At 42.5% G+C, this 21,879-nt stretch overlaps 2 protein-coding genes across 4 annotated transcripts; both read right to left on the reverse strand.

Moving 5' to 3' along the window:
• Nucleotides 1-593: 593 nt before the first annotated feature.
• Nucleotides 594-17,040, reverse strand: ralba (v-ral simian leukemia viral oncogene homolog Ba (ras related)). 2 transcript variants are annotated; one of them, XM_060040315.1, is made up of 6 exons: nucleotides 16,881-17,020; nucleotides 10,353-10,402; nucleotides 6,435-6,680; nucleotides 2,994-3,202; nucleotides 2,132-2,309; nucleotides 594-2,005 (listed from the first exon to the last, which is right to left on the reverse strand). In XM_060040315.1, the coding sequence occupies exons 3-6, from the start codon at nucleotides 6,546-6,548 to the stop codon at nucleotides 1,883-1,885; spliced, it is 624 nt and encodes a 207-aa protein (XP_059896298.1). In that variant the 5' UTR covers nucleotides 6,549-6,680; nucleotides 10,353-10,402; nucleotides 16,881-17,020; the 3' UTR covers nucleotides 594-1,882. The 2 variants fall into 2 exon arrangements, with proteins under 2 accessions (XP_059896298.1, XP_059896297.1); XM_060040314.1 differs by lacking the exon at nucleotides 10,353-10,402 and having other exon boundaries at nucleotides 16,881-17,040.
• Nucleotides 17,041-17,231: 191 nt separating this feature from the next.
• On the reverse strand, nucleotides 17,232-21,301 carry nepro (nucleolus and neural progenitor protein). Of its 2 annotated transcripts, none has more exons than XM_060040311.1 (9): nucleotides 20,994-21,301; nucleotides 20,664-20,818; nucleotides 20,456-20,544; nucleotides 20,178-20,312; nucleotides 19,981-20,058; nucleotides 19,611-19,885; nucleotides 19,081-19,139; nucleotides 18,752-18,975; nucleotides 17,232-18,463 (listed from the first exon to the last, which is right to left on the reverse strand). In XM_060040311.1, exons 1-9 carry the CDS (start codon nucleotides 21,076-21,078, stop codon nucleotides 18,157-18,159), a joined length of 1,407 nt encoding a protein of 468 aa, XP_059896294.1. In that variant the 5' UTR covers nucleotides 21,079-21,301; the 3' UTR covers nucleotides 17,232-18,156. The 2 variants fall into 2 exon arrangements, with proteins under 2 accessions (XP_059896294.1, XP_059896296.1); XM_060040313.1 differs by having other exon boundaries at nucleotides 18,848-18,975; nucleotides 20,994-21,232.
• Nucleotides 21,302-21,879: the final 578 nt, after the last annotated feature.

The raw sequence follows: 21,879 nt of genomic DNA on the forward strand, positions 1-21,879 counted from the left end.
ATGCAAAAAAATAATTCGTAGAGGCCCCGTTTGGATCTGATCGTTCCGGACTTGACGTGTGGTGTCATCGCCCACAAACTAGTGACATTTCAAACTAAAGTCAAACGCCGTGAGTTCGTCAATAAAATTGTGGTGAAGCCAAAAATCCACTGTGAAATACATTATCTATTGTAATAGTTTTTTTGTTGATAAATATATTTTCTAAACAAATTGTCGATCAAAAAAAATTAACTGCTGAAATTTGAGCGTTCCAATTCAACGTCAATTAACTTTCCTAGTTTAACCAGTAGAGGGCAATCCAGTGAGGGTCAATATACCTTGATACTTTTTCCAGATGCGTCGTCTTATCGGAGTATGACAACACAGGTGTTGCACATAACATTAATTAACGATCTACTCCTTTTATGTAGGGAGTCATAGTACTAACTCACATTGACCCCGCTGGTTATAATATGACCCACATAAATGAGACACCTGCTAGGAGCTCTTTGAAAATAGTTCTATGTACGTTAGCTTAAGTAGTTTAGAACAAATTTGTCAAGTAACATTGGGATTAACATTTTACATTACAAAAAATAACTTCCAGTCACATGTACAAAGGGATCTTTTTTTATTTGGCAACATATTTAAAGGTTGTCTTTTCAAATGGATGATCATACTCTTGCTGTTTCAGTAGAAAGAGCAAACAATAACATGATAGACTGTGGGTAATGGAGGACACTTGATTTAGGCAAGTGTAAAACACTTCACTGTAGCACTAGAAAAATGTCCATGTTTCCATCTCACATTCACTCACGCACAAAGCAAATGACATACATTGAGTTAAAAACACAAGATCCAATACGAGAAACAAGGATTTGGACATATCGACGTAAGATTCTGATGGCACATTCAAGTTACATCTCAAGCATGAATTCATTGAGCTATTTATTATTTCGGCATTGGCAATGAAGGCCTATGTAGTGCAGTTTAGACAGAGACTTAAGGTTATATGTGGAGGATAAACAATAGAACCATCGTGGCTAATTATGTCCGCCCTTTGAAACAGGGGTGAGATCGCCCTCCGGATTGCATTTCCTTCACCATGCAAGGTTTAGTACACACAATGACTATTTCCCCTCACTGTTATTGCAAACTGCAATGTGGGAGGGAAGAGAGTTCCATTCAATTTCACCACTCTGCCATTAGACCTTGGTCTTGGACTTTTTCTCAACAAATTCAAGACCAAAAGCAGAAGATGTTTACCTGGGTCGAAATTGTGTTTTGTATTTACAAGAAAAACCTAGAAAAGTTGAATGAGTCAATAGAATGAATATTCTGAATATTAAAAGTGTACCATTATATTTGGAAAGTAAAATGTATACGAATGTCATTGAAACAGCAGGTACACAGGTACAGAATTAGGCTTAAGAGATCCCAGGAAAGTAGTTGATTGTGAATCTAAGCTTACTGGATGTTAAAAAAGTGGGAAGGAAAAGTGCACAGCAATAAATGAAACTAGGGATCGTTGGCAGTATATTCGAGTTGGCGTAAGAAAGGTCTAAAGTCAATCTGGAGAAAATCAGCAGACAATTGGTCATTTGGCCTCTTCCAAGCCATCACAAGTCACTGTCTCAAATTAGTGGTTACCTTCCTTTTGCATGGTTTAAAAAAGTGGTTTAAGATTGTTCGATAGACATTATCACGAGCAGCTGTTAAAAAACTCAACAAACACAGACATATTTGATTCAACATGAGCAACACGGGAGAGGTCCGGGTGAAGGGGTGCCTTCAATGTTTGAACTCCTTCCCAAGACATACACAGTGTGTGTGTGTGTGTGTGTGTGTGTGTGTGTGTGTGTGCGTGTGCGTGTGTTTTTTACGGTTTGCACAGAAAACAAGTTCACAGTAAACAGCATCTTTCCTTGAAGCTCTTCTTGTTCTTCTTATTCTTTCCTTTGCCGTTTTTGTCCTTGTTTTCCGACATCTTTTTGCCTCGCACCTCCCGCATGAGGTCAAAGAACACCTGGGGAGAGGGGGGACAAATGAAAACAAAATGTTCAGACACCCACGAACGCAACACTGATAGGTCACATGAGAGTAGCACAGTTTCACAATAGATAAATCGAAGTAAAAACAACAGTGGTCCTACCTTGTCGACGTTGGCCCTCGTCTTGGCAGAGGTCTCCACGTACTGGACGCCCCACTCCTCTGCCTTGCCGCGGGCCTCGTCCACGGAAACCTGCCGCCGCTCCTCCAGGTCCGACTTGTTCCCCACCAGCAGCAAGGGGATCTTGTCCTCCTCTGCCTTCACCCGCAAGATCTGCTCCCTGGGAAAATGGGACAACCAAGTGAGCCTTCTGCTGGGTGCGTGAGATGCGTACGTGAGCGAAAAACCTCCCCATGGGAATTTGAAACCACATTTATGTTCAAGTTAACTGTATAAACTGTGTTTTTTATGTTGGATTTATCAAAGTCGCAGCATTTTTTGGTGTTGTATCTCTCCTGGTAAAATATCCCCATTGCGGTAGTGTTCCTATAGTAATGGAACAAGGGGGTTGTACCCCCAATTTCAGAGAGAGGGCCAGAATCATGGGGGGAGCCAACATATGAGATGGTTTATGTTGGTGTAGTTTACAAAGAAGAGGTTTTGTAAAAAAAAGCGAACCCAAACAAAAGGAACGCACCGTTTCATCCCAGGTTACAGTATATCCCTTATATTTATAATTGCATGGAATATATATTTTTCTTATTTCAGCTATGAAATTCTGTTTGGATTAGATAAGATAGATGCCATAAGAAACACAGATACCAAATTTTGTTATGTTGTCTGTGAATCTCCTGTACAGACGCATTTTGACACATAAATACATCCATAATAAATTTGGCTCTCGACCATGACAAACTGTTGCACTAGCAACCAACCCAGTTTCCTGGTTTAAAACACAAAGTTAGATAACGCACAGACCAGCGTTCAGGCAGTGGCAGTAAGGGAAGACCTTGGGGGTGGGTACCTGAACTCCACGGTGGCGCTGAAGGACTCCTGCTCCGTGATGGAGAACACGAGCAGGAAGCCCTCGCCGCTGCGGAAGTAGTTGTCCCTGATGGCGGCGTAGTCCTCCTGGCCCGCCGTGTCCAGGATGTCGATCTGGACCTCCTCCCCATCCAGCACCACCTTCTTCCTGTAGCTGTCCGCCTTGGTGGGCTCGTAGTCCTCCACGAACTGGGTGCAATGAGAAGGCGGGGAGGGGTGTTGTGAGTGTGGGCTTGGTGGTACAATGGGACCGGAAGTGGAGCAACACCTCGGTATAACACTTACACAATGGTTCAATGGATCAGTATTTTTAAATGCATGCCACAGAACTTATTTTTACTCCAAATACAGACGTTCACATTTTAGTGTTGTGATGTGATTGATATTCAAAAGGCTATGGTATTAATTTTCAGCAAGCTCCTCTGGGTGACTGATGAAGTGTGGTTAGAATTGCAGATTTGAAAACAACTGGTGTACTTGTAGCCACATTAGTAAAAGCTAATCCCACCCTACTCATATGTTCCACGTGAAATAGACCCCTGCATTACATGCGACCACTACATACTGGAAGCCAGGAAGAACCATTTCATTTTCCATTAGATTCATCAAAACAGGAGGAAAGGGAAACAAGAGAGGCTGAAACTACATATTTTGCTAGGAACAAGGACACCACTTTCTGATGAAGTGGAAAGATGTGCTCAGTTCCAAGGACAACATAATTGCTATCCACTTCTTGGGTAAATCACCTTCAAGGCGATGCACACTCAGTCTTTTGAATCAACATCTCTTTGTCTGGCTTTCACCTTCAAAGTGCATATTAGAGTAAAACTCCAAAGCTAAATACTGTTTGCCACCGTCTTGCAGAGGGAAGTAGAGGGTTTTTCACAGAGGAGAACAAAGAAACATCAAAAAATGTGTTGCTGATGGGAACATCAACACCCATTCAGATTATTACTCTGCAGACATTGTTGCCTCCTTCTCAAATACTGATAAGACAGGTAGGACTCTTGTCTGTTATAATAAAAGGTTTAGTAGTATGAGCTATTATGGACGGTATAATTAAGCAATAGATCACGCCAGGCTGTGGTATGTGCTCATTATACCACTGTTAAGGGGCGTTGTCCGGCCCCGACGCGCAGCAGAGGGCCGGCGACCCCCTTCACAGTGGTATAATGAGCACATGCCACTGACTGAAGTGATCTATTGCTTTTATACAACGGTTACTGTTATGGCGAAACGAAAGTCATAGACACACTACATTTAAAAAGAAACCAAGAAAGTCAAAGTAGCCTTTTTATTAAAGAATACAAAAAAGTAGTCCCTCCTGGCTGCCGCTATGCATCGACGGTCGCTATGCAACACACTTTAGCGTCCCTCCGAGCGAAGGCTCCGATAGACCGGTTCGCCGGCAATTTATCCTATGGAGCAGTTCACTCGCCGTGTGCCTAAGCTTTCGTTAGTCTCTCCATCGCCTTGCTCACTCCCGGAGTAACAACATTTACACCCTCTCCATCATCCATATGTTTTACTTTGTAACTGTTTCTACTTCCAGGCGCGGAGTGATATGCAAACTTTCACAAAATGATCGGGCGTCATAGCAGTTATGTATACTGTGGCATCCCGCCACGTGGTCCTCGGCCTGGACGGGCCCGGGGTACCGTGGAGGACGGGGTGTACCACCCCCACCCACCAGCCGGCGAGGGAGAGCAGCCCTTTCGGCACCCCAATCAGGGTGATTGGGGGACACCTGGCCGAAAGCACGGGGGCCATTTTAAAAGGAGGCACAGCACAGCACAGCACGGCTCGGGTGCAGGAAGGAAGGGCTCGTGGCAGCGAGAGAGCCTAGAGGCCCACGGAGGCCCTAGAGACCGAGTCCGAGTCTCCGTCATTGTTGGTTTGTTAAGTTGGTTGTGAATAAACGCCTGAAATGGCCAAAACCCCTAAGCCAAGCGAGTTCTGTCCGTGGAACCCGGTCCAACCGAGGACCGGGTTACCACAATACGCTCAGTATACAACAGTTGGGAACCAATCAGATCGCTGGATTTAGGTCCCCCGTTGTATAATTAGGGTTATACTTCTAGATTTTTGCCAAATTCCCCCCCCCCACACACACACACACACACAATTAATTTGGAACAGATATGATATGAGTAAGTGTCGAACATTTCGAAAAAGGATGTGCAAAACACCACAATGTGTGTCTTGATTCATTGTGTTTACATTTTGAGTTGAGGGAAAGCCATTAGTTTGATAAATCCGTGTTTTCTTTGCCCTTCCAGGCAAAGTTGTCTGAGGATTTGGGTTGTCGTTACGGTGGCCCCTGTGGATATTGGCTCAGCACAACATCTCATACACAAGTCATCTTCTGGGCAACAGACTCACTTCTAATGGGACCACTGAAGGTTTAACAACTTGCTCAAGGGCACTTCAACATGCTGCCTGCTTGTTGAGGTTGTTTAAGGATGTTTAAGGATGTTCCTCTGATGGTGTGCGTCTCAAATCAAAGGCCTAATCACCATGAAAATATGTTTCATTCATGTTTCATTGTAGGCATGTTTGAACGGTTTCTTTATCATAAAATACTTAACACGAGTATATTATGTATAATTTTAAACTTCAATACTTGAATGTCAATACATACAATTTTGTTCCTTTTGGAAAGGTTCGAACTAGATTAATTAATTTCAACCAATACCATTCAGACCATGTGTGAAGGCACAGTAGGGTTGCCGCGGTGTGGACATTTTCATACCGAGTAATACGCTTGTGTCAAAACCTGTATTACCGGTATAAACGGTATTAACTTTGAAACTAGGTCAACCGCCATCTTCTCCGTCAACTCTCCTCTCACACTCGGTGACAGCGGCTGGCAGCGCTTATAACGTTCTATAAATAATAGCATAATATAATTTTATATATCATAATATCACGGCCAAAAGCTCTGTGCGCCTCCGGATGGCCGTAGCGCGGGGAGCTCACGTAGGGATTGGGCTTCGCGGGGTTTGTTTACCGGCGTTGCTATGGTTATCGGTCTTCTAAGGAAGCGCGCCAATTCTCTTCCGCACAGAGCAAAACTGTGGCCTATACTACACATTTTTATTTTCTTCATTATATTATTCATTTTTACTGAATTTGTTTTTTATTACTGAAAAAAAAAAAAACTCGGCCCAGCGGTATACAGTATTACCGGTGTTACCGGTGTTGAGGCCAACACCAATTACTCTGTGTTACACACCGGCAACACCGGTAATAACGTATACCGCGGCAACCCTAATGCACAGTATATCATTTGGGAGGAAGGCTGCATTGCCAGTGGTGTGTTTCCATCTCTACAGGGAAGTGGGTCGTGGGTGTGCAGGTGTCTGCCTTTAGGGCTGTTGATCAACTATCCGAAGCAACCGCTGGCGAGCAGGCAGCCTACCTCGTCGTACATGAACTGCAGCGTGAGGGCCGATTTGCCCACTCCTCCGCTGCCCACCATGATGACCTTGTGCAGGGCCAGAGAGCTCTGGTTCTTGCTCTTGCTGCTAGCCATCGCTGAATCCCTCGGTTTCCCTCTCTCGTGCGCGCGCACACATACACACGCACACACACACAACCACACGCACACACACACGCACGCACACGCTCTTCCTGGTTACTGCCCCGAAAACACACCTGGCGCCACCTGCATGTGCGGAAAACAAAAAGTGAAATCATTAGTCGTTGACAAACATTATGTAGGCCGATGCCTTTTTCTCCAATTGCAAACTGGGAACCAGGGTCCGGCCTTGCACAGAGATATATGGAGACTCTCCGGAGTGTGGTAGCAAACCAGGACAGACGGTAATCATTGCATTAATGGAGTTCCAAGATGGCAATAACATACTCTGCCAAGTCCCCAGGATTTGGCCCAACAAAGACCCCCACTCAACCGGGGTCCCCATCAAAAGGTCCCTGCCACTAGAGGACTCACGGCCCTCTACTTCAGGAAGCCGTTTACGAGTGTATTAAAGAAGGGCACAAGGGTCGAACCTCGTTTAAAGACAAGGCAGGACATCGGTCTGCACCCGGTGACTCTTAACCCCAGCGGGGCAGGGGAATCGAGAGAGGGGCTGCTTCTGGGTGACTGGTGGTGTGTGCTCCATCTCTGTCGGACCAGCGTTCACCACATCCAAATTAACAAGCTGAGGATAAGGTGTACTGGTGGATGTTGTTAAAAAAGGGCCGCCTGCAGTCTCTTTAAAACGGAGTGGCCTTTGTACCACTGAGCGCCCAGGCTCCATCAATGTTTGTTAGAGTCAGGTGACGGTGAACCTCAGCAGTCATCGTCTTGGCACAGAATACAACAGTATTTTAATTTCAGTGACATTTTTTTTTTAATGAACAATATGGATATAAACTCGATACTGGTCACATGACGAGGTCACGATTTTTCAACTTCATTTATGGAGAGATTTCCTTGCTCCGCTAAGTTATATTATAATTCTGTTCAGTAATAGTGAAATTATATATTTTTTTGTCTGTATTGTGTTCCCTCATCATAAAAATATTAACTCAACGGTTCCTCATTGAATTAGTTGCACGGTGTCTCCTGGCCCCTGTGTTGTTGTGACACATTTCGTGATCACCTGATTCCTGCCCATCAGCATGCCAGCAGTCCAGAGGCCGCCTCTCTAGCAACTGTTGCCGTTGAAATGTGTCATGCCAGAGCCGACAAAAAGCCTCAGCGAGAGCCGCGGCTTTTGGCCTCGTTCCACCTCTCATTTCCTGCCGTCTGTCTGCCATCCAGCGGTTAGCCTGCTGGACACCCGAAAACGACCGTCAATGACGTTTTTGGCATTCCACGTGATATTCAACAGCTAATTTTAAATTACACCGGTTGGACCAAAAAATATTTTGTCACAACCTGTGGTCCCTACAATTTCGGCGCACCCTGAGAGTAAAATGGGCAGCTTATCCGCTATAATATATATATTTGAATCCCAAATGTCCCAAAAGATGTTGTTGCTATCCTTAACGGCAAACACACTCTTGTCCCGTTCTTTACAAGGCATTCACAAGGTGGGCAAAAACAGAGATATCAGCAAATGTACTACTACCAACCGTGACTGTTGATTTGCTCTAAGTCTTTGTTTTCCGTGAGTGCAGAGAAATTGGCTCCCTTACTTCAAACAGCATCTCCTACACCCTTCCTATAATTAAACTATCATTGAATGCATTCTCACATCCCCCATAGCGGTCTGTTACCACAGCTCGGCCAGGCAGCCACACACACTCCAACGCATCAGCAACCGATCCTTCAAAATCACTGGCCTCCCCCCGATATCAGTAGAATCATTCCACCTCAAAGACACTGTTAACACGTCAAAGAAACGCTCATAAGAACTTCTTCTCCTTCAAACTTCTGCCCTTCCAGAGAAGATACAAGCAGCCAAACATTCCACGTCATATATTTATATATGCACAGTATGCACTGCACTTTTATATATCGATCGACATTATTTGCTATCTAGCAAAATGTGTTAGTTTGTTTTGAGCTGAAAATTATTTGGCCTGGTGGTCATATCATTATTTGAATTCAGCAGATATGGGGTTTCAGTTGCAAAATAGTGTTATGAAACCAGATCTCACATGACATTGTGCCTACCCAATATGACATGCCTACGGATGGAATCTGGCAACATTTAAAATGGATTATTTAGGAATGGCGTGAGTTAATGGACTCACTCTTTTTCGACAAAGAGCAACTATATAGTTAACGCTGGAGCCATAGTCATGGGTTTAGCACTGGGCTATAATGTGATGACGCCACCGATTCGTGGCCTCTGGGTTGAGGGAGGGGTCAGGGGTGGATGCCAGGTCTGTCCTCACACTCTATAACCAGGAAATCTGGGTTCTGCCCTGGAGTTTTCCTGGCTTTGTTCCCTGTTGTCATGGGAATTAGAGGGCTATATACCAAGAAGGATATCCACACTCTTCCCTTCTCCTGCTGTCGTTCAAACTACTGTCATTCAGCAGCTTTGTGAAGTGGGCCACATGCACAAACACACATTTGTGAGTTTGAATCAATGAGCGAATGTGAAAAAGATCACACCGACCATGCACTGCCAGGCATGAAAATAACAATGTCACACAACAAGGACTAAATATTGGGCCAAACGCACGTTCCAATATGACATATTGAAAGAAGACCAAAGCAATGCCTCTTCCAGTATGCACCGCCCCCCAAAAGAAATTCCCATAACTAAAAAGAGATAGTAGATGTGGCTCAAGAGAAACTGCTGACGTCTTTCTTGACCTAGATACGGGACGGCAATGGGTGGGAGAGAAAGTGAGATGGGAGCTTCAGTATAAAGGGTTCTCTCTCTCTTTTAATAACTTGGGGCCCCGCTGCTGAAATATAGATGACAGAGAGCATGCCCGCCAGGCAGGCCAGAGGGACGGGTTGGAGATTCATTTGATGGCTGTCAGCCGGACCCCAATGCACAGGCCCAATGATGTATGTTTACTCAAACACCTGTGCACACACACACAAACACATATCCACTCAATCACAACTCAAATTTTTTGTTTATTTTGCATAGTTTGGTCACTGTGACAATAAACTGACCAAATCTTTGCACCATTTATAAGCTCATAATAGATTCAAAATATTAAAGAGGGAGTATAATAAAACAGGGGGTACTATAATCATCTATTTAGGCTGCATGAATACATAGAAGGTTATAATACACTCTGATTGCTTTTAATAATGGGTTTTAAGCAAGAATCCCATGGGAATACAAGACAACTTTTTCTTCTCAGTACTCTTCGTGCGGGTGTTCCTGTCCTAAACCTTTGGAGGAGACGGTTTGTTCCAGAACAGTCTGCTGATGACATCACGGCCCGTCTCTACGCCCTATTGCCCCTGTCGCGCTCAGTGGAAATAAAGCAAAACAACAACAATGGAGAAAATGGCCATGAGGGGATGGAAAAGTCAGAGGAGAGAGACCAACCCGCCTCCCCCCCTGTGGATACTAGTGCAGCCAGACAGCCGAGATATAGAGACCAGGACAGGGGAGACACGGTGGTGCTTGTGGGCAATTTCTACCTTTTGTTTGTGGGGTGAGGTGGGGCTGCTTTGCTGATGGTAGAAAAAAGTTAGAGAAAAACAGGAGTTGATGAGGAGAGAAATGGAGCGAGGCACAAACAATGGCCCGGCATAGCGCCACGCACAACTAGGTGTGTGTGTACGTGCGTGTGCGTGAGGAGTCTACCATACATCCTCCCCCTCCTCTCTCCAGCCCAGAGGAAAACAACAGGAGGGAAATGTCCTCTGCATTAAAACGTTTGAGAATGGGGGTGAGGGGGGGGTTACCTGTCCCAAGTTCCTGCCTCTGCTCTCCCTCCACTTCCTCTTTGCAGGACCTGGGAACCGTTACCGGCCATTAGCGGAAGTTAGCAGGGCTCCCTTATGTGGATAACATCAAATAGTCTCAACATGTGCGATAAGAATGAACACCAGAAGAACAATGAATGATATGAATGCTGACCTTGTGACCTTTGTCAGTCTGTAGCGTGAACAGCCAGGTCCATAAAGATAAAGTCACTAAAATCGTTATCAGGCATGACCTTGCTTCGTTCAAGCCTTTCATTTATCCAAATTCCAAACCAAGCTAAAGGTCATTTGATCGGCTGTAGCCTGCACAGTGTAAAATGAATTACAGGTGGCACAATCGATGAGTAATACAGCCTGTTTCTGCCACTTGTGTTGATGAATTGTATTTTAGCTCTCCCCATTATTTATTAATTCATAAATGATAACACTTTATTTGCCAAATAATATGCAACGCTTCTCAATACTATAACCCCGCCTTCAAGACAACTCCTGGCGTGAGGCATCAACATCTACCACACCTGTTTTCTCTCGTCGTTCTGTTAGGATTCAAGCAAATAAATCCTACTTGTTCTGGCTTGTTGGTGCTATGGCATGAACAAGTTACGATGAATAATTGAAGAGCAAAACAGACGAGACAAGGGAAAAGATGCCAGTTTGTCAGCATCTCAAACAAAAAAAGCCGGAGAGATAAGATAGGGGACAGCCTGTCTATGGGATGGCTGGGTTGAAAAAAACTAAATTTACGGGGTTGCTCACGAAAACATGCATCCATGAGGTTCAACAACAGATCCGATGTGGTGCATACTAACTAACTTCAGCTCCAGCAAGTTGCACAGAGGAAGCTTTGAGTAAAAGATGTGAGGTGAAGGGGGGTGTTAAATCCTCTCCACTGTGGTACCAAACCCTTCTACACTGGCAGTAGCTACTAAGTAGGCTTCTTCTTCCTTAAACACACTCTGCTGCCTCACTTCCCCTCAATTCGATAGGAGTTCCTTTAAAATAAAAACGGTTGTAATTCTGCTCATTGATCTGTTTACACTGCAGTGACAAGGGCATGAAAACGGTGTGCTAGTTTTCCATGTCAGGGAAATGACAGGACAGACGAACACTTACTGAAACACTTTATTTGGACTATGCCTACAGTGACAGTGGTTCCAAAGTATGGCACGTCTTTGGAGCCTTTTGGTTGCGCCTTTTGTGATTTGATTTTAAAATATGGCTAAAAATCTTTGCAAAGACCAGAGATGCATATCAGACATCCTGTTAATTTGATGTGATTGGGTGTGAAAATCAAATGTTTATTTGATGTGTAAAAAAACTATTTAAGCTGTATCCTGCCCAAAGTTCCATGAAAACATTCAACGCATCAACTTCTGTGGGGATATTGGAAATTACATAAGCAGAAAATTTTGCTTGAAAATGTATTAAATTGTACATGGGGGAGGGAAATCGTATTCATTGGAATTGACCCATGACCCCTGAAGTGGAATTTGCATAAAGTTTGCAAAAAAAGTCAAGTGCTTTAAGTGCAACACCCACTGGAAATAGAGAAACTGCCACAGGACAGGACTGGTTCTTAGAGCCTTGCATATCGATATGATTCAGAGAGAACAAGGGAGGGTAAATTAATCACCGTTAAAGCTAACCCTCCGTTGGCGTTTTAACCGCCCTCCTGTTACTTCAGCATTCCAAAAAGTTGACGCAGAAAGTCAAAAGCTAGGCTACTCCCTTTTCCGAGTTGACTAATGCTCGGACTAAATAACCCGTAGTCCGTACACATTATACATGAAACAAATGTCCATCTGTAAAACCCTTTTCAAAGGGTTTTTATTCAAAGTAATGGTGTGAAAACCGTCAGGTTGCAGGCGGAAAACTAACAAGGGCTGGTTAAGTGTGTGTCATGGCTGGGGTGGCCTATAATCTATAATCTATAATCATCAAGTTCTGCTCTTCATAATGAAAGGATGCTGGTGAGATGATCCGATAAAAACGTATGCAACCTACATAAGGGGGGGGGATATGTATTAATGGTAGAAGTTTTTGGTACAAACCAGTGCAGCTCCATGCAACTCCAGTTGTCACATAGAGCTGTTGATGCTAAGCAGCAACAGAGGATGCACACAGAAGTCATCCATTCAAATAGTTAATATCTAGTTGTTATGGTGTCTTGGCCTTCATTCGCTAAAAAGAAATAATGACCAACGTACGGTGGACGACGTATAGTATTGAATTACCAAACAAAATATCGCACTTGCTGCTTGTGAACATATTTTAACAATATTTTTTATAAAGAGTCCATGATCAACTATTTTCAAGTAAATTTGCAAATCAGTAACATTTGTAAATATGAGCTCCAACAGAGAACCGATGCACCTCTTTATTGGACGTAAACACTCCTCCAGTCATCTCACAGGCAGCAGATGTGGCAATTCACTCATCCTCAGAGACAGCAGCAGAAACTCATCCTCTCATTAGATATCTAGTCATTAAATTACGAAGGAAATTAAGAGCCATATTTCAAGAATGACAACTACAATGTACTGCTATATTATCCTATAAATGAATGGTACATTTTTTCCGACTCAATATCAGCACCAAGAAGAAAACTTCAAAATAAGTTCATAAATACCCCTGATCTGGGTTTGATGATATTTTAGTTTGACCGAATCAAATGGGTTGGGTCCAAGCCTTTCAAAGCAGCCACTTAAACTCACTCACAGTAAGTGTTCTGTAAATGTACCACAAAAACGAATTTAAGAGTACTAGATTTAGCATAGGCAATTGTATTGTAGGTACTAGTATATAGCACATGATGTCTATAAAGATTATAATATATGCCAGCACTAGAGGAATTTATTACAGCAGGACATTACTCATCCCCTAACACACCACTGGCATAAGTCTATAGGATCTGGCAGAACAACCACAATAACAAGGCCAGCTAGTTCATATTGAAATAGAGCACAATCAAGTCATTTAGGGATTTGACATTCTGTGAATTAGATTTGGGTTAGGCCAACTTGTATCAAGAATCATGTTTCGTTATTAAGTGTGTTACCTTGGCTTTTAGTCATGATCCCTTGTTTATAAAAGAAAAAGCACATTTAACATGAAACCAATGACATTGAAAACGATCGCGTCTCTTTACTTCAAGAAGTATGACACAACAATTCAAACCATTTCTGTGAACGAGAGGACTCTCCTTCCAGACCAAAGTCACCCCAGTTCAACTGAGGCCAACATTAAAAGCTAATTGCGCTGGCATCTTCCTTCTGTTACTGTTAAACAAAACATCTGGCCGTCGAGGCGAGATGTTGTTCAGAGGGGAGTCTATCAGAGGGGAAGAAAAGAGATAGGATGCCAGATATGCGCCACGATACGCGACTCTGCAGCCTGAGTTTGGACCAACATCCTGCTCTGGGAGAAGAGGAGACAACCCAGGGTTTTCTAAGGGATATACACCGGTGGGAATAGATCAAACAATAACCCTTCCCCAGAACCTCACGTCCGGCGTGGAAAGTCCATTTGACTTGGTGAGCATTGTCATCCTGCCTAGACTTATAACATCATTGCCATCAACAGATAGATTTCTGATGAGATTAAGCCAGGTAAAGTTAATCAAACCTCAGATACTGCTCCAAAACGTTTAAGGCAAACCCTGATTGGTTAATATGGATCATATGGCAAGTCCCAAAACCTGGCAAACAAACCCAAAGTTTGATTATGGACAATATTTTGAATACTCCAACTTCAAAACAAGAAGTCTAATACAAGGTGCATATCCCAATTTCAATTCCTGCAATCGCTGTTTTGTAAGTTGGGATATAAAATCATGAATAAAAACATGACATGTTCCTCTCCGAAAAAAAACCCACCGATGCATTGGAAATATCTCTCTGACAGGTTGATGGAAAAGGAAGTTGTTGGAAGCACTAGCATAAACATCAGATGGTCCCAGTCGTGGGGGAAATGAAATGTACGGCTGATTTAGTTCCATTCACATGACCTTTGTCTGCCTCTCAGAAGAGAAGAAGCTGCAGGCCAAAGAAGCTTAGAAACTAGTCCCTATGTCGTTTGGTGCCCAGCTCAATATTGTAATCTTATTGTAGAGGCAATATATCAAGCACACAACACATGAAAATATGTGTGTATCCAAAGTTAAAGAAAAACTTTATGCATTCATCATTAGAATAAACCCCATAAATGAGTTGACTATCTGTAAAATACCCTAAAACTGTGATGCAAAATCACACAGAAACATTAAATACAGTGTTTATATATTAAAAAAAAAACAAGATTTGATGATTTGAATAAATCCAGTTACCTTCAAAGAACCTCCAACCTCTTATTTTGAATCCAGAAAAACTATCTTCAAAAACAGTCAATTGTTTTCACTAAACATCACTGAATGCTAGGTGCAACCATGAAAGGAATCTCTGTCAATGTAAAATTATCTAGAATTGGCTAAACAATCTGCTAATAGCTGTGGTTAAACAAGCTGTTTTTTTTTAACTTCCTTAACTGGAAGGATCAATGCAAAGTCAGCCCATGCCAGGGTTACATGGGTCAGTCACACTCACACACATGAATACAATGGTCAATAGTGGTAACAATATGAACATGTAGTTGCATCGAAACTTTGGAAAGTACATGTTGACGGATGCTCGTCAAATAACCCATCAGGTATTGTTGTGAACTGCTGCGGTGCAATGGGTAAGCTTTAATAATAAACTGCTGTGTCAAGACCAAAACCACCAGTGACCCATAATTCCTAGATAATCTAAATTACGAAATGTTGGTAACAAGTGGCCATTTAAAAGTATGCGGCTGAAATTATCATCGCTCTTCCTGGCGGAGAACCATGTTAAACATAGACTGTATGTCACTGCTCAGCGAAGCCTTTTTATGGAAGGTTTGCCTCTCCCTCTTAATTAAGGACACCACAGAGATAGATACCAACAACATTATAACACATTACACAAACATTAATGAGACATATCTTTCCCATATGGTCCAAAAAGGCCTATAAAAAGCCAAACCCAACTCCAACTCGTTTCAAAAATCATCTTGACCTGGACAATAATAACCAGATTATACACGGTTTAAGACAATGGTTGGATTATTTAAGTGGTCATGTAAACAATACAGCATAGTGCAATTTCAGTAATCAGTGTATGGCCTATATTTCATTTGAGAAATGTAATTGTTATGTATACAGGCTTTGCTTTTATCACAGCTTTATCACAGTGTCAATTGATTTACTGCAATAAGGGACATAATCCCAGAATGATCGTTTCCACTAATCAGGTTAATCTTATCCACGTTAATGATGAGCTTCATCCTCTAATGCTTAGATGTGCTGAATTTGCTCTCTCCATGGCATATGTCTTATATAATGAGTCTTCCGTATGTACAGGGGGCAATGACATCTGAAAGAAAATCATTCCAAATAAACTTGATTTGTATGGCGTTTTTGAGGCACAACCAAACAGCTATTCTTTAAAGTTATTTGCATCATTTAAGTGAGAAGGTTAATAATGAATTCAGTTTCAAGGTATAACTCAAGGTGAGGAAATGGATGTCTTAGTTTAACTGACCCAATGTGTGTGTGTGTGTGTGTGTGTGTGTGTGTGTGTGTGTGTGTGTGTGTGTGTGTGTGTGTGTGTGTGTGTGTGTGTGTGTGTGTGTGTGTGTGTGTTACATTAAAACCTTTCACAAAGAATATTGATTGATGACCTTACGCTACAGGTTTGAAGAACTCATCACCATCTATTGAACACCCTTGTATTGACAGTATTGTAGATGCGCGCCACCAACGCATAATAAAACGGTTTGACCAAAGCTAACTGTTGTGAAAACAGTCTTTTGTGCTGACTGGCTTGGATTCAACTATAGGCAAATAACCTTGGGCGTGTCATAGCCTCATGGGAAAACGGCATGTCCCCAGGTCTAAAGTAAGCATCTGAATTAATGATATTTGCATGTCAAATGGCAACCTCGCTACAGCATCATAGACTACCCGTCAACACAACTCAAATCAGACGGCGCTATTGTCGATCTGCCCCGCTGTCTTCAATATGGTTGCGTTCATCAACAAAAAACTTGAACGGAAAAACCATTGAACAAAGTAAGTTGCATTCAGGGGAACCACGAACGTGCCCTGATTAATGTAGACTACCGTACGACACAAACGTCGGTGTAACGTATCGACTCATATCAGTGGTCTCTACATGCTGCCGCCCGCTTCATTGCATGGGGGCGATGATCAGTAGAACGATGAGATTGGCCCATTAATTAAAAGCTCAGAAACCCTTCAAATGACCAACACCCACCAGCATGTTAAGAAAGGACATAGGAAATAAGGGAACACAATAAATACTCTCCTCCTATATCGGTGTTATTATCCATAGTGGGTCGCGGTTCCTTTATTAAGGGACCCTTGCCAATTATACATTTGTATTTATGAAAACATGTATTCCTCTCAAATTAAATGTTTTTAAATCTTACCAGAAGAGGAATTGAATTGTTGTTTTTGCTTGATACTATCCAGGAGAGTGCATTTGGTAGAAGACAACGAGTTCAATGTATGCTGACTTCCAGACGGTAACAAACCGCTACAACGAAGACCCCACCTTCCGGATGTGCTGCCACCAGGAAGACAGCGGACCGGATGTGAGGTCACAACATGCTCAGTTTCTTAAAATCCTATTTCTTACTAGTTTCCCAAACGTTTAACCTGAAACCATTTATACTGAATATTTATTGTTTTACATTATATTAATAAACATGTTATAAAGTGTATGTGCCTGAATCGACCAAAACAGTACATTGCCAAAAGCTTTCAATGAGTCTACAACATTACAGGTCACCATTTAATATACCATTGGTACTTTCAATACAAATGAAAATGGACATTTCTGCTTCTGGCTAGATACAACAAAAATATGGGTGAGCCGTGCAGACACAGTACCATGATGATATGTCAACCTCTTTCAATATTGCAATTTTGTATCTATATCTCACTGGATCCTGAGCACTTACTGATAAATTATAATTACAACTTTAACAATTACATTTTGACATCATAGCAGTAAAGGCATTCAATAATGAAAGAACCTTAAAATACATCCATCTCTTGAAACCAGACTCCCAAGGTGCATGTCATTAAAAGCAGACACCTAATCCAAATACTGGCGTGCCAGGTTTTTGATTTTGAGCATTACCTTTCAAACACTAAGGCCATATTGTTCTTTGTCTACTCAGTGGATAAATCCAGTACTGATAAAATCAGTTTTTTCTTTGTTACCATAAGGTATTAATGTGGACGAATCAGGGAGTTCAAATCTTCTTAAATTGTCAGAGAGCAAGCTCACAGCTGACTTGAGGACCAGGATGTAATCAGCTAAGTTTGGCTGGAAACCTTTTATTTATTTTTACGCAATTATCTTCTGCCATAATTTTTTAAGAGGTCATCTAATTTGGAGAAGCCTTGTTGGAAACACTTTATCCAGAAAGTGCAGACAGTTCTGATGCAGCATGCATGCAATTGGAGTCGGCACAAAATAAGCACATCCAAACCCCATGTTCTTCAGCCAGATTTACCGTCATTCAAGCCTAGATGGTCCTGGCAGCCAGTAGATAAAAAGCTTGCCTAATATCCTTACAGATTTTTTTTGAGGTGGCAAGCAAGCTGTAGGAGTCCATTTGGTTTTGATATTTAAAGTTGGGGTCTCCTTTAACCACACAAAAAGTTTTGTGAGGTTATGTAAACCCAATAATGCATTCAAAAATCCAATGAAGAAAATATGTCATCTATTTCATCTTGCCCACTGGAGGCAGACACGTTGGTTGTGTTGCAAGTCCTTCTTCCCTGCTTTGGTCGTCGCCTCACCAGCTGCGGTTCCCTCTGGGCACCAACCTGGACACGAGCTCCCGTGGTCCGTAATCGAGACCTGATCGGCTGGAAGCGGTTCTTGGGATGGGTCCTTTTCCATAAGGTGCTGAGCGAGTGGCAGGATACAGGGAGCGGGTCCGCGGGGGATAGAACCCAGCAGACCTCGCCTTTGAGACGCCGGATCTTCCTCGGCAAACTAAAAAATAAAAAATAAATAAGTTGACACACAATATCCATGACATTATAGATGATTCCAAAATCCTCACAAAGTATTGACACGTCATTGGAAGACAGAAGGATCATACCAGTGTGATTCTGACCCTAGTCTTTATTGGAGATTTACATTTTAAACATTCGTGTTCATAAATGTGTTTTTCTGTTTAAATGTCAAATCAGTTACAAAAAGTAGACCTCTAAAGACACAGGTAAACACAATGATAAACTGGTCCATCCTTGAGACCAGGGCTCTAGTCGTCCTTCTCACCTGTTTCCTGCCAATTCAAGGCGCTCCAACCTTCTGCACTTAAGATGCAGGAACGAGAAATATGGTTTCTCCCGTTTCCGTTTCTGAGATACACACCATGCAATCATCTCCTTCAGGTGGCTGGCCAAATCTTTACAAGTAGCAGCTGATCGGACCTGTGCAAGGAAAACCCTTTCCTGTTCTCCCTGCTCACTCTTCCATGAAAAGGAAGATGGCATGGGATCCTGTACGGGAAAAACCAATAAAATCAGCAGTGAATTTATTTTATCATTATATTCCTTTTAGTAATTTCTAAAATCCAAAACACGAGAGCAGTGTAGCTGACATACCCGTCTAACATTTTTGAAGATCTTGATTGAAGGATTTTGATCACCGTCTACGTCATGAACTGAAAAGTAAGCATGGAAAATTCATCAGGAATCATATGGAAACGCTCCTGCGTTCAGGGTCCAATTCGCCCATTTATTTGATTTCTATGCCCCTCGCCACATAGTTTCAATATGCTAACTATTAATTAAAAAGGTGCTGTAGATAAGATTTGAGCATTGTAAAGAGAGACAGCAGAAAAGAGAGCAAGTTTTTGAAATTAAACAACAAAAAAAAAAAAAACATCCCCTCGCTCATTTGCGCTCTTCTTGATACGTATCTCAGCCCTTGATAAGTTTAGCATTTTACACGACTGGGATCAAAAGGCAAGATATATTTCCAAACCATCACGGAAAAGAAGCAGGCTTATCAGAAATGATAGAGGCAGCCACACTCTCGAATCGTACCTACAGCACCTCTCAGTGTTTTAAGATGGACAGGAGGAATACTAGGAATATTTTTCTGAATAGAGCAGATCATGTAATCCAAACACCTCTTTGGAGTGCCACGCCCACATCGTAACTATTCATGTCGGTGGGGGGGGGGAGGCCGGGGTTTGAGGGAGCGAGCGTATTGTGGAGCCAATCCGATTTGAAGCTCGTGGTTATCAGTGAGGACCATGATGGCCCAATGAACTGCGTCAGGTCGGTTGGCAGGTGGTAGCCAGTGAGGAAGGGCATGGGCCGTGCCTGGGACACCGTCGCAAGCAGAATCTGAATGTGTCCATACAGTGGAACCAGGGCAACGACCATGGCCCTGAAATACACCCTGTTGTGGGGCCAGAGTTAGAGGAACATTAAATAAAATAAAATGATGCTATTATTACAAATAAATACAAATAGATAAAATGTAGATGCACTCACCATAGACGACTAACCATGCCGGCGATTACCACACTTAGGACTATAAATTCGTCCTGTTTAAGCTGCTGCCTTGCACGGCTATCCGTGATAGAAGATAGAAGTTAAGGCAGCAACCTTTATAAAACCTTTGGAATTCCAGTATAGGTCAGATACAAATGCTTACACCCCAAATGCTGCTCAACAGCCCATAAGGATACGTGAATGCTCTGCTGCAGTAATCCATTACGCAGGCCAATAGCCGGGCAGCTCCCAGGACCTTGAGAGAGACCCACTCCAGCATGGGCTGACTGGGACATGAGCTAACACACGAAGCCGCTGAGAGGTAGATCTTGCTACAAAAAAAAACACAAAGATATTTCAAGTATGTTCCGCAAAAATAACATTACAGCTGATCAGGAAAAGGGGTAACCACATGGCTCCACCGTTGTCAAGTCTGAAGAAACTGGTGCAGTCATCCATCACACTGGCCAAATACCTTTTAAACCTGCTTGCACAACAGTCTGCAAGATTTAGGAGGGCGGCATCAAGCTTCATCTCCTTCAGTCTGTTGATACACTGTTCAACCTTTGGGACAAAAATAACAACAATGCATGTTTAATGTTGCGTCCCTCCGATCTCGCCACTTATTACAATGCACATCTAAGCCCGTGCACGGAACACCAAGCGTCGAATCACTGTCCTACCTGCTTTAAAGCCCGAAACGTCAGGTTTGTCCCATGGTTGTTTTTACAAGTGAACAGCAGCTCATAAAGAACTCGGATCTCCGTTTGAAGAATGTGGCTTTTGAGCAAACCAAGGACCGTGTCGTTTTTCTTCAGCAGCCATCTAATATCTGCATCTACAAATGCAAAATATTTTCAAATTAAACAACGAAACAAAAACGTATTGTCACACACTACTGCAAGTTATTTACATAGGCCATAGCCTCGTGGGTAACAAAATGCACATGTGCCACGGCTGTTTACATTGTCAAATTCAGATGGATTCATACATGATTCAGAAAAAATAAATACCTTCTAAGATTCTTGGATTTACTTTTACAGAAGAAGCAGCACTTGGAAAAGGAATGTTTACTTTATTCCACAGTTCCTCCGCCATGCTGTTTGCTCAAGCCGGGCAAGCGGAACTCAATAAGCCTATCACGATCCAGCAAATGCTTACGTCAGCGTCCTTAAAGGTACCGTAGTTGTATAAAGCATTCAGCCAAGACCCAACACAGGAGAAAACTAGAGGGACGGCCACAGGGAAAGGGAAAGGGACAGAAAGAGCAAGCAGTGCGTCAAGAGGAAGACCGATGGGTAGATGAAGAGGTACGGCATTAAAAGGATGAGCGGCAGGTGTGACGTGTGAGCAGGTTATTGTGCAGGATACGTGGCTAATACTCAGACCCAAAGTGATAGAGATAATTCTCTCTAAGGCCATGCTCAGACCCATTTGACCAGCACACTGGGTGCATGGAAGCAGTATTTTAATTTCTGTTAACTACATCACTCCTTTTACTATCTTCTTCAGAAATATCTTCCATATCATTGAAGTGAATGGTTAGTAAATGTTGTGTACATTTTACAATTATTGTTCTTAGAATATTCGTTATAAGGCATTGCCTATTCAAATAAGTATGAGTTTGATTATGAGTGATTGAATACATTTTTATAACATGGTCCAAGACTTTTGGTCAATTCTTTTTGCTTTGCAAAGAATGCTAAATGTATTTGATTGAATATGTAAAAATGCAGATGAGTTTGGAACACTGGGGTTCGGAGGAATGAGGTTGTAGTTTACGTTCAGCTCTTGTCACTTGTATCTTGTAGTGTAGAACTGGCCCCTGTGAGGTCAAAGACATTGCATTCAGATTAACCATAATTTACCAGGACCAGGGCCATACCACTATTCAATAAT

This window comes from Gadus macrocephalus, chromosome 20, assembly GCF_031168955.1.
Source record: "Gadus macrocephalus chromosome 20, ASM3116895v1".
Taxonomy (NCBI): Eukaryota; Metazoa; Chordata; class Actinopteri; order Gadiformes; family Gadidae; genus Gadus; species Gadus macrocephalus.

Excerpts from the sequence above, each read along its gene's own strand:
- nepro (XM_060040311.1), bottom strand. The coding sequence starts at position 21,078 with ATGGCGGAGGAACTGTGGAATAAAGTAAACATTCCTTTTCCAAGTGCT. Across the intron at positions 20,819-20,993 it reads AAATCCAAGAATCTTAGAAG|ATGCAGATATTAGATGGCTG; the intron begins GTATTTATTTTT and ends TTGCATTTGTAG. Across the intron at positions 20,059-20,177 it reads TACTGCAGCAGAGCATTCAC|CCGTGCAAGGCAGCAGCTTA; the intron begins GTATCCTTATGG and ends TATCACGGATAG.
- ralba (XM_060040314.1), bottom strand. The coding sequence starts at position 6,548 with ATGGCTAGCAGCAAGAGCAAGAACCAGAGCTCTCTGGCCCTGCACAAG. Across the intron at positions 3,203-6,434 it reads TGCAGTTCATGTACGACGAG|TTCGTGGAGGACTACGAGCC; the intron begins GTAGGCTGCCTG and ends CATTGCACCCAG. Across the intron at positions 2,006-2,131 it reads CGAGGGCCAACGTCGACAAG|GTGTTCTTTGACCTCATGCG; the intron begins GTAGGACCACTG and ends CCCTCTCCCCAG.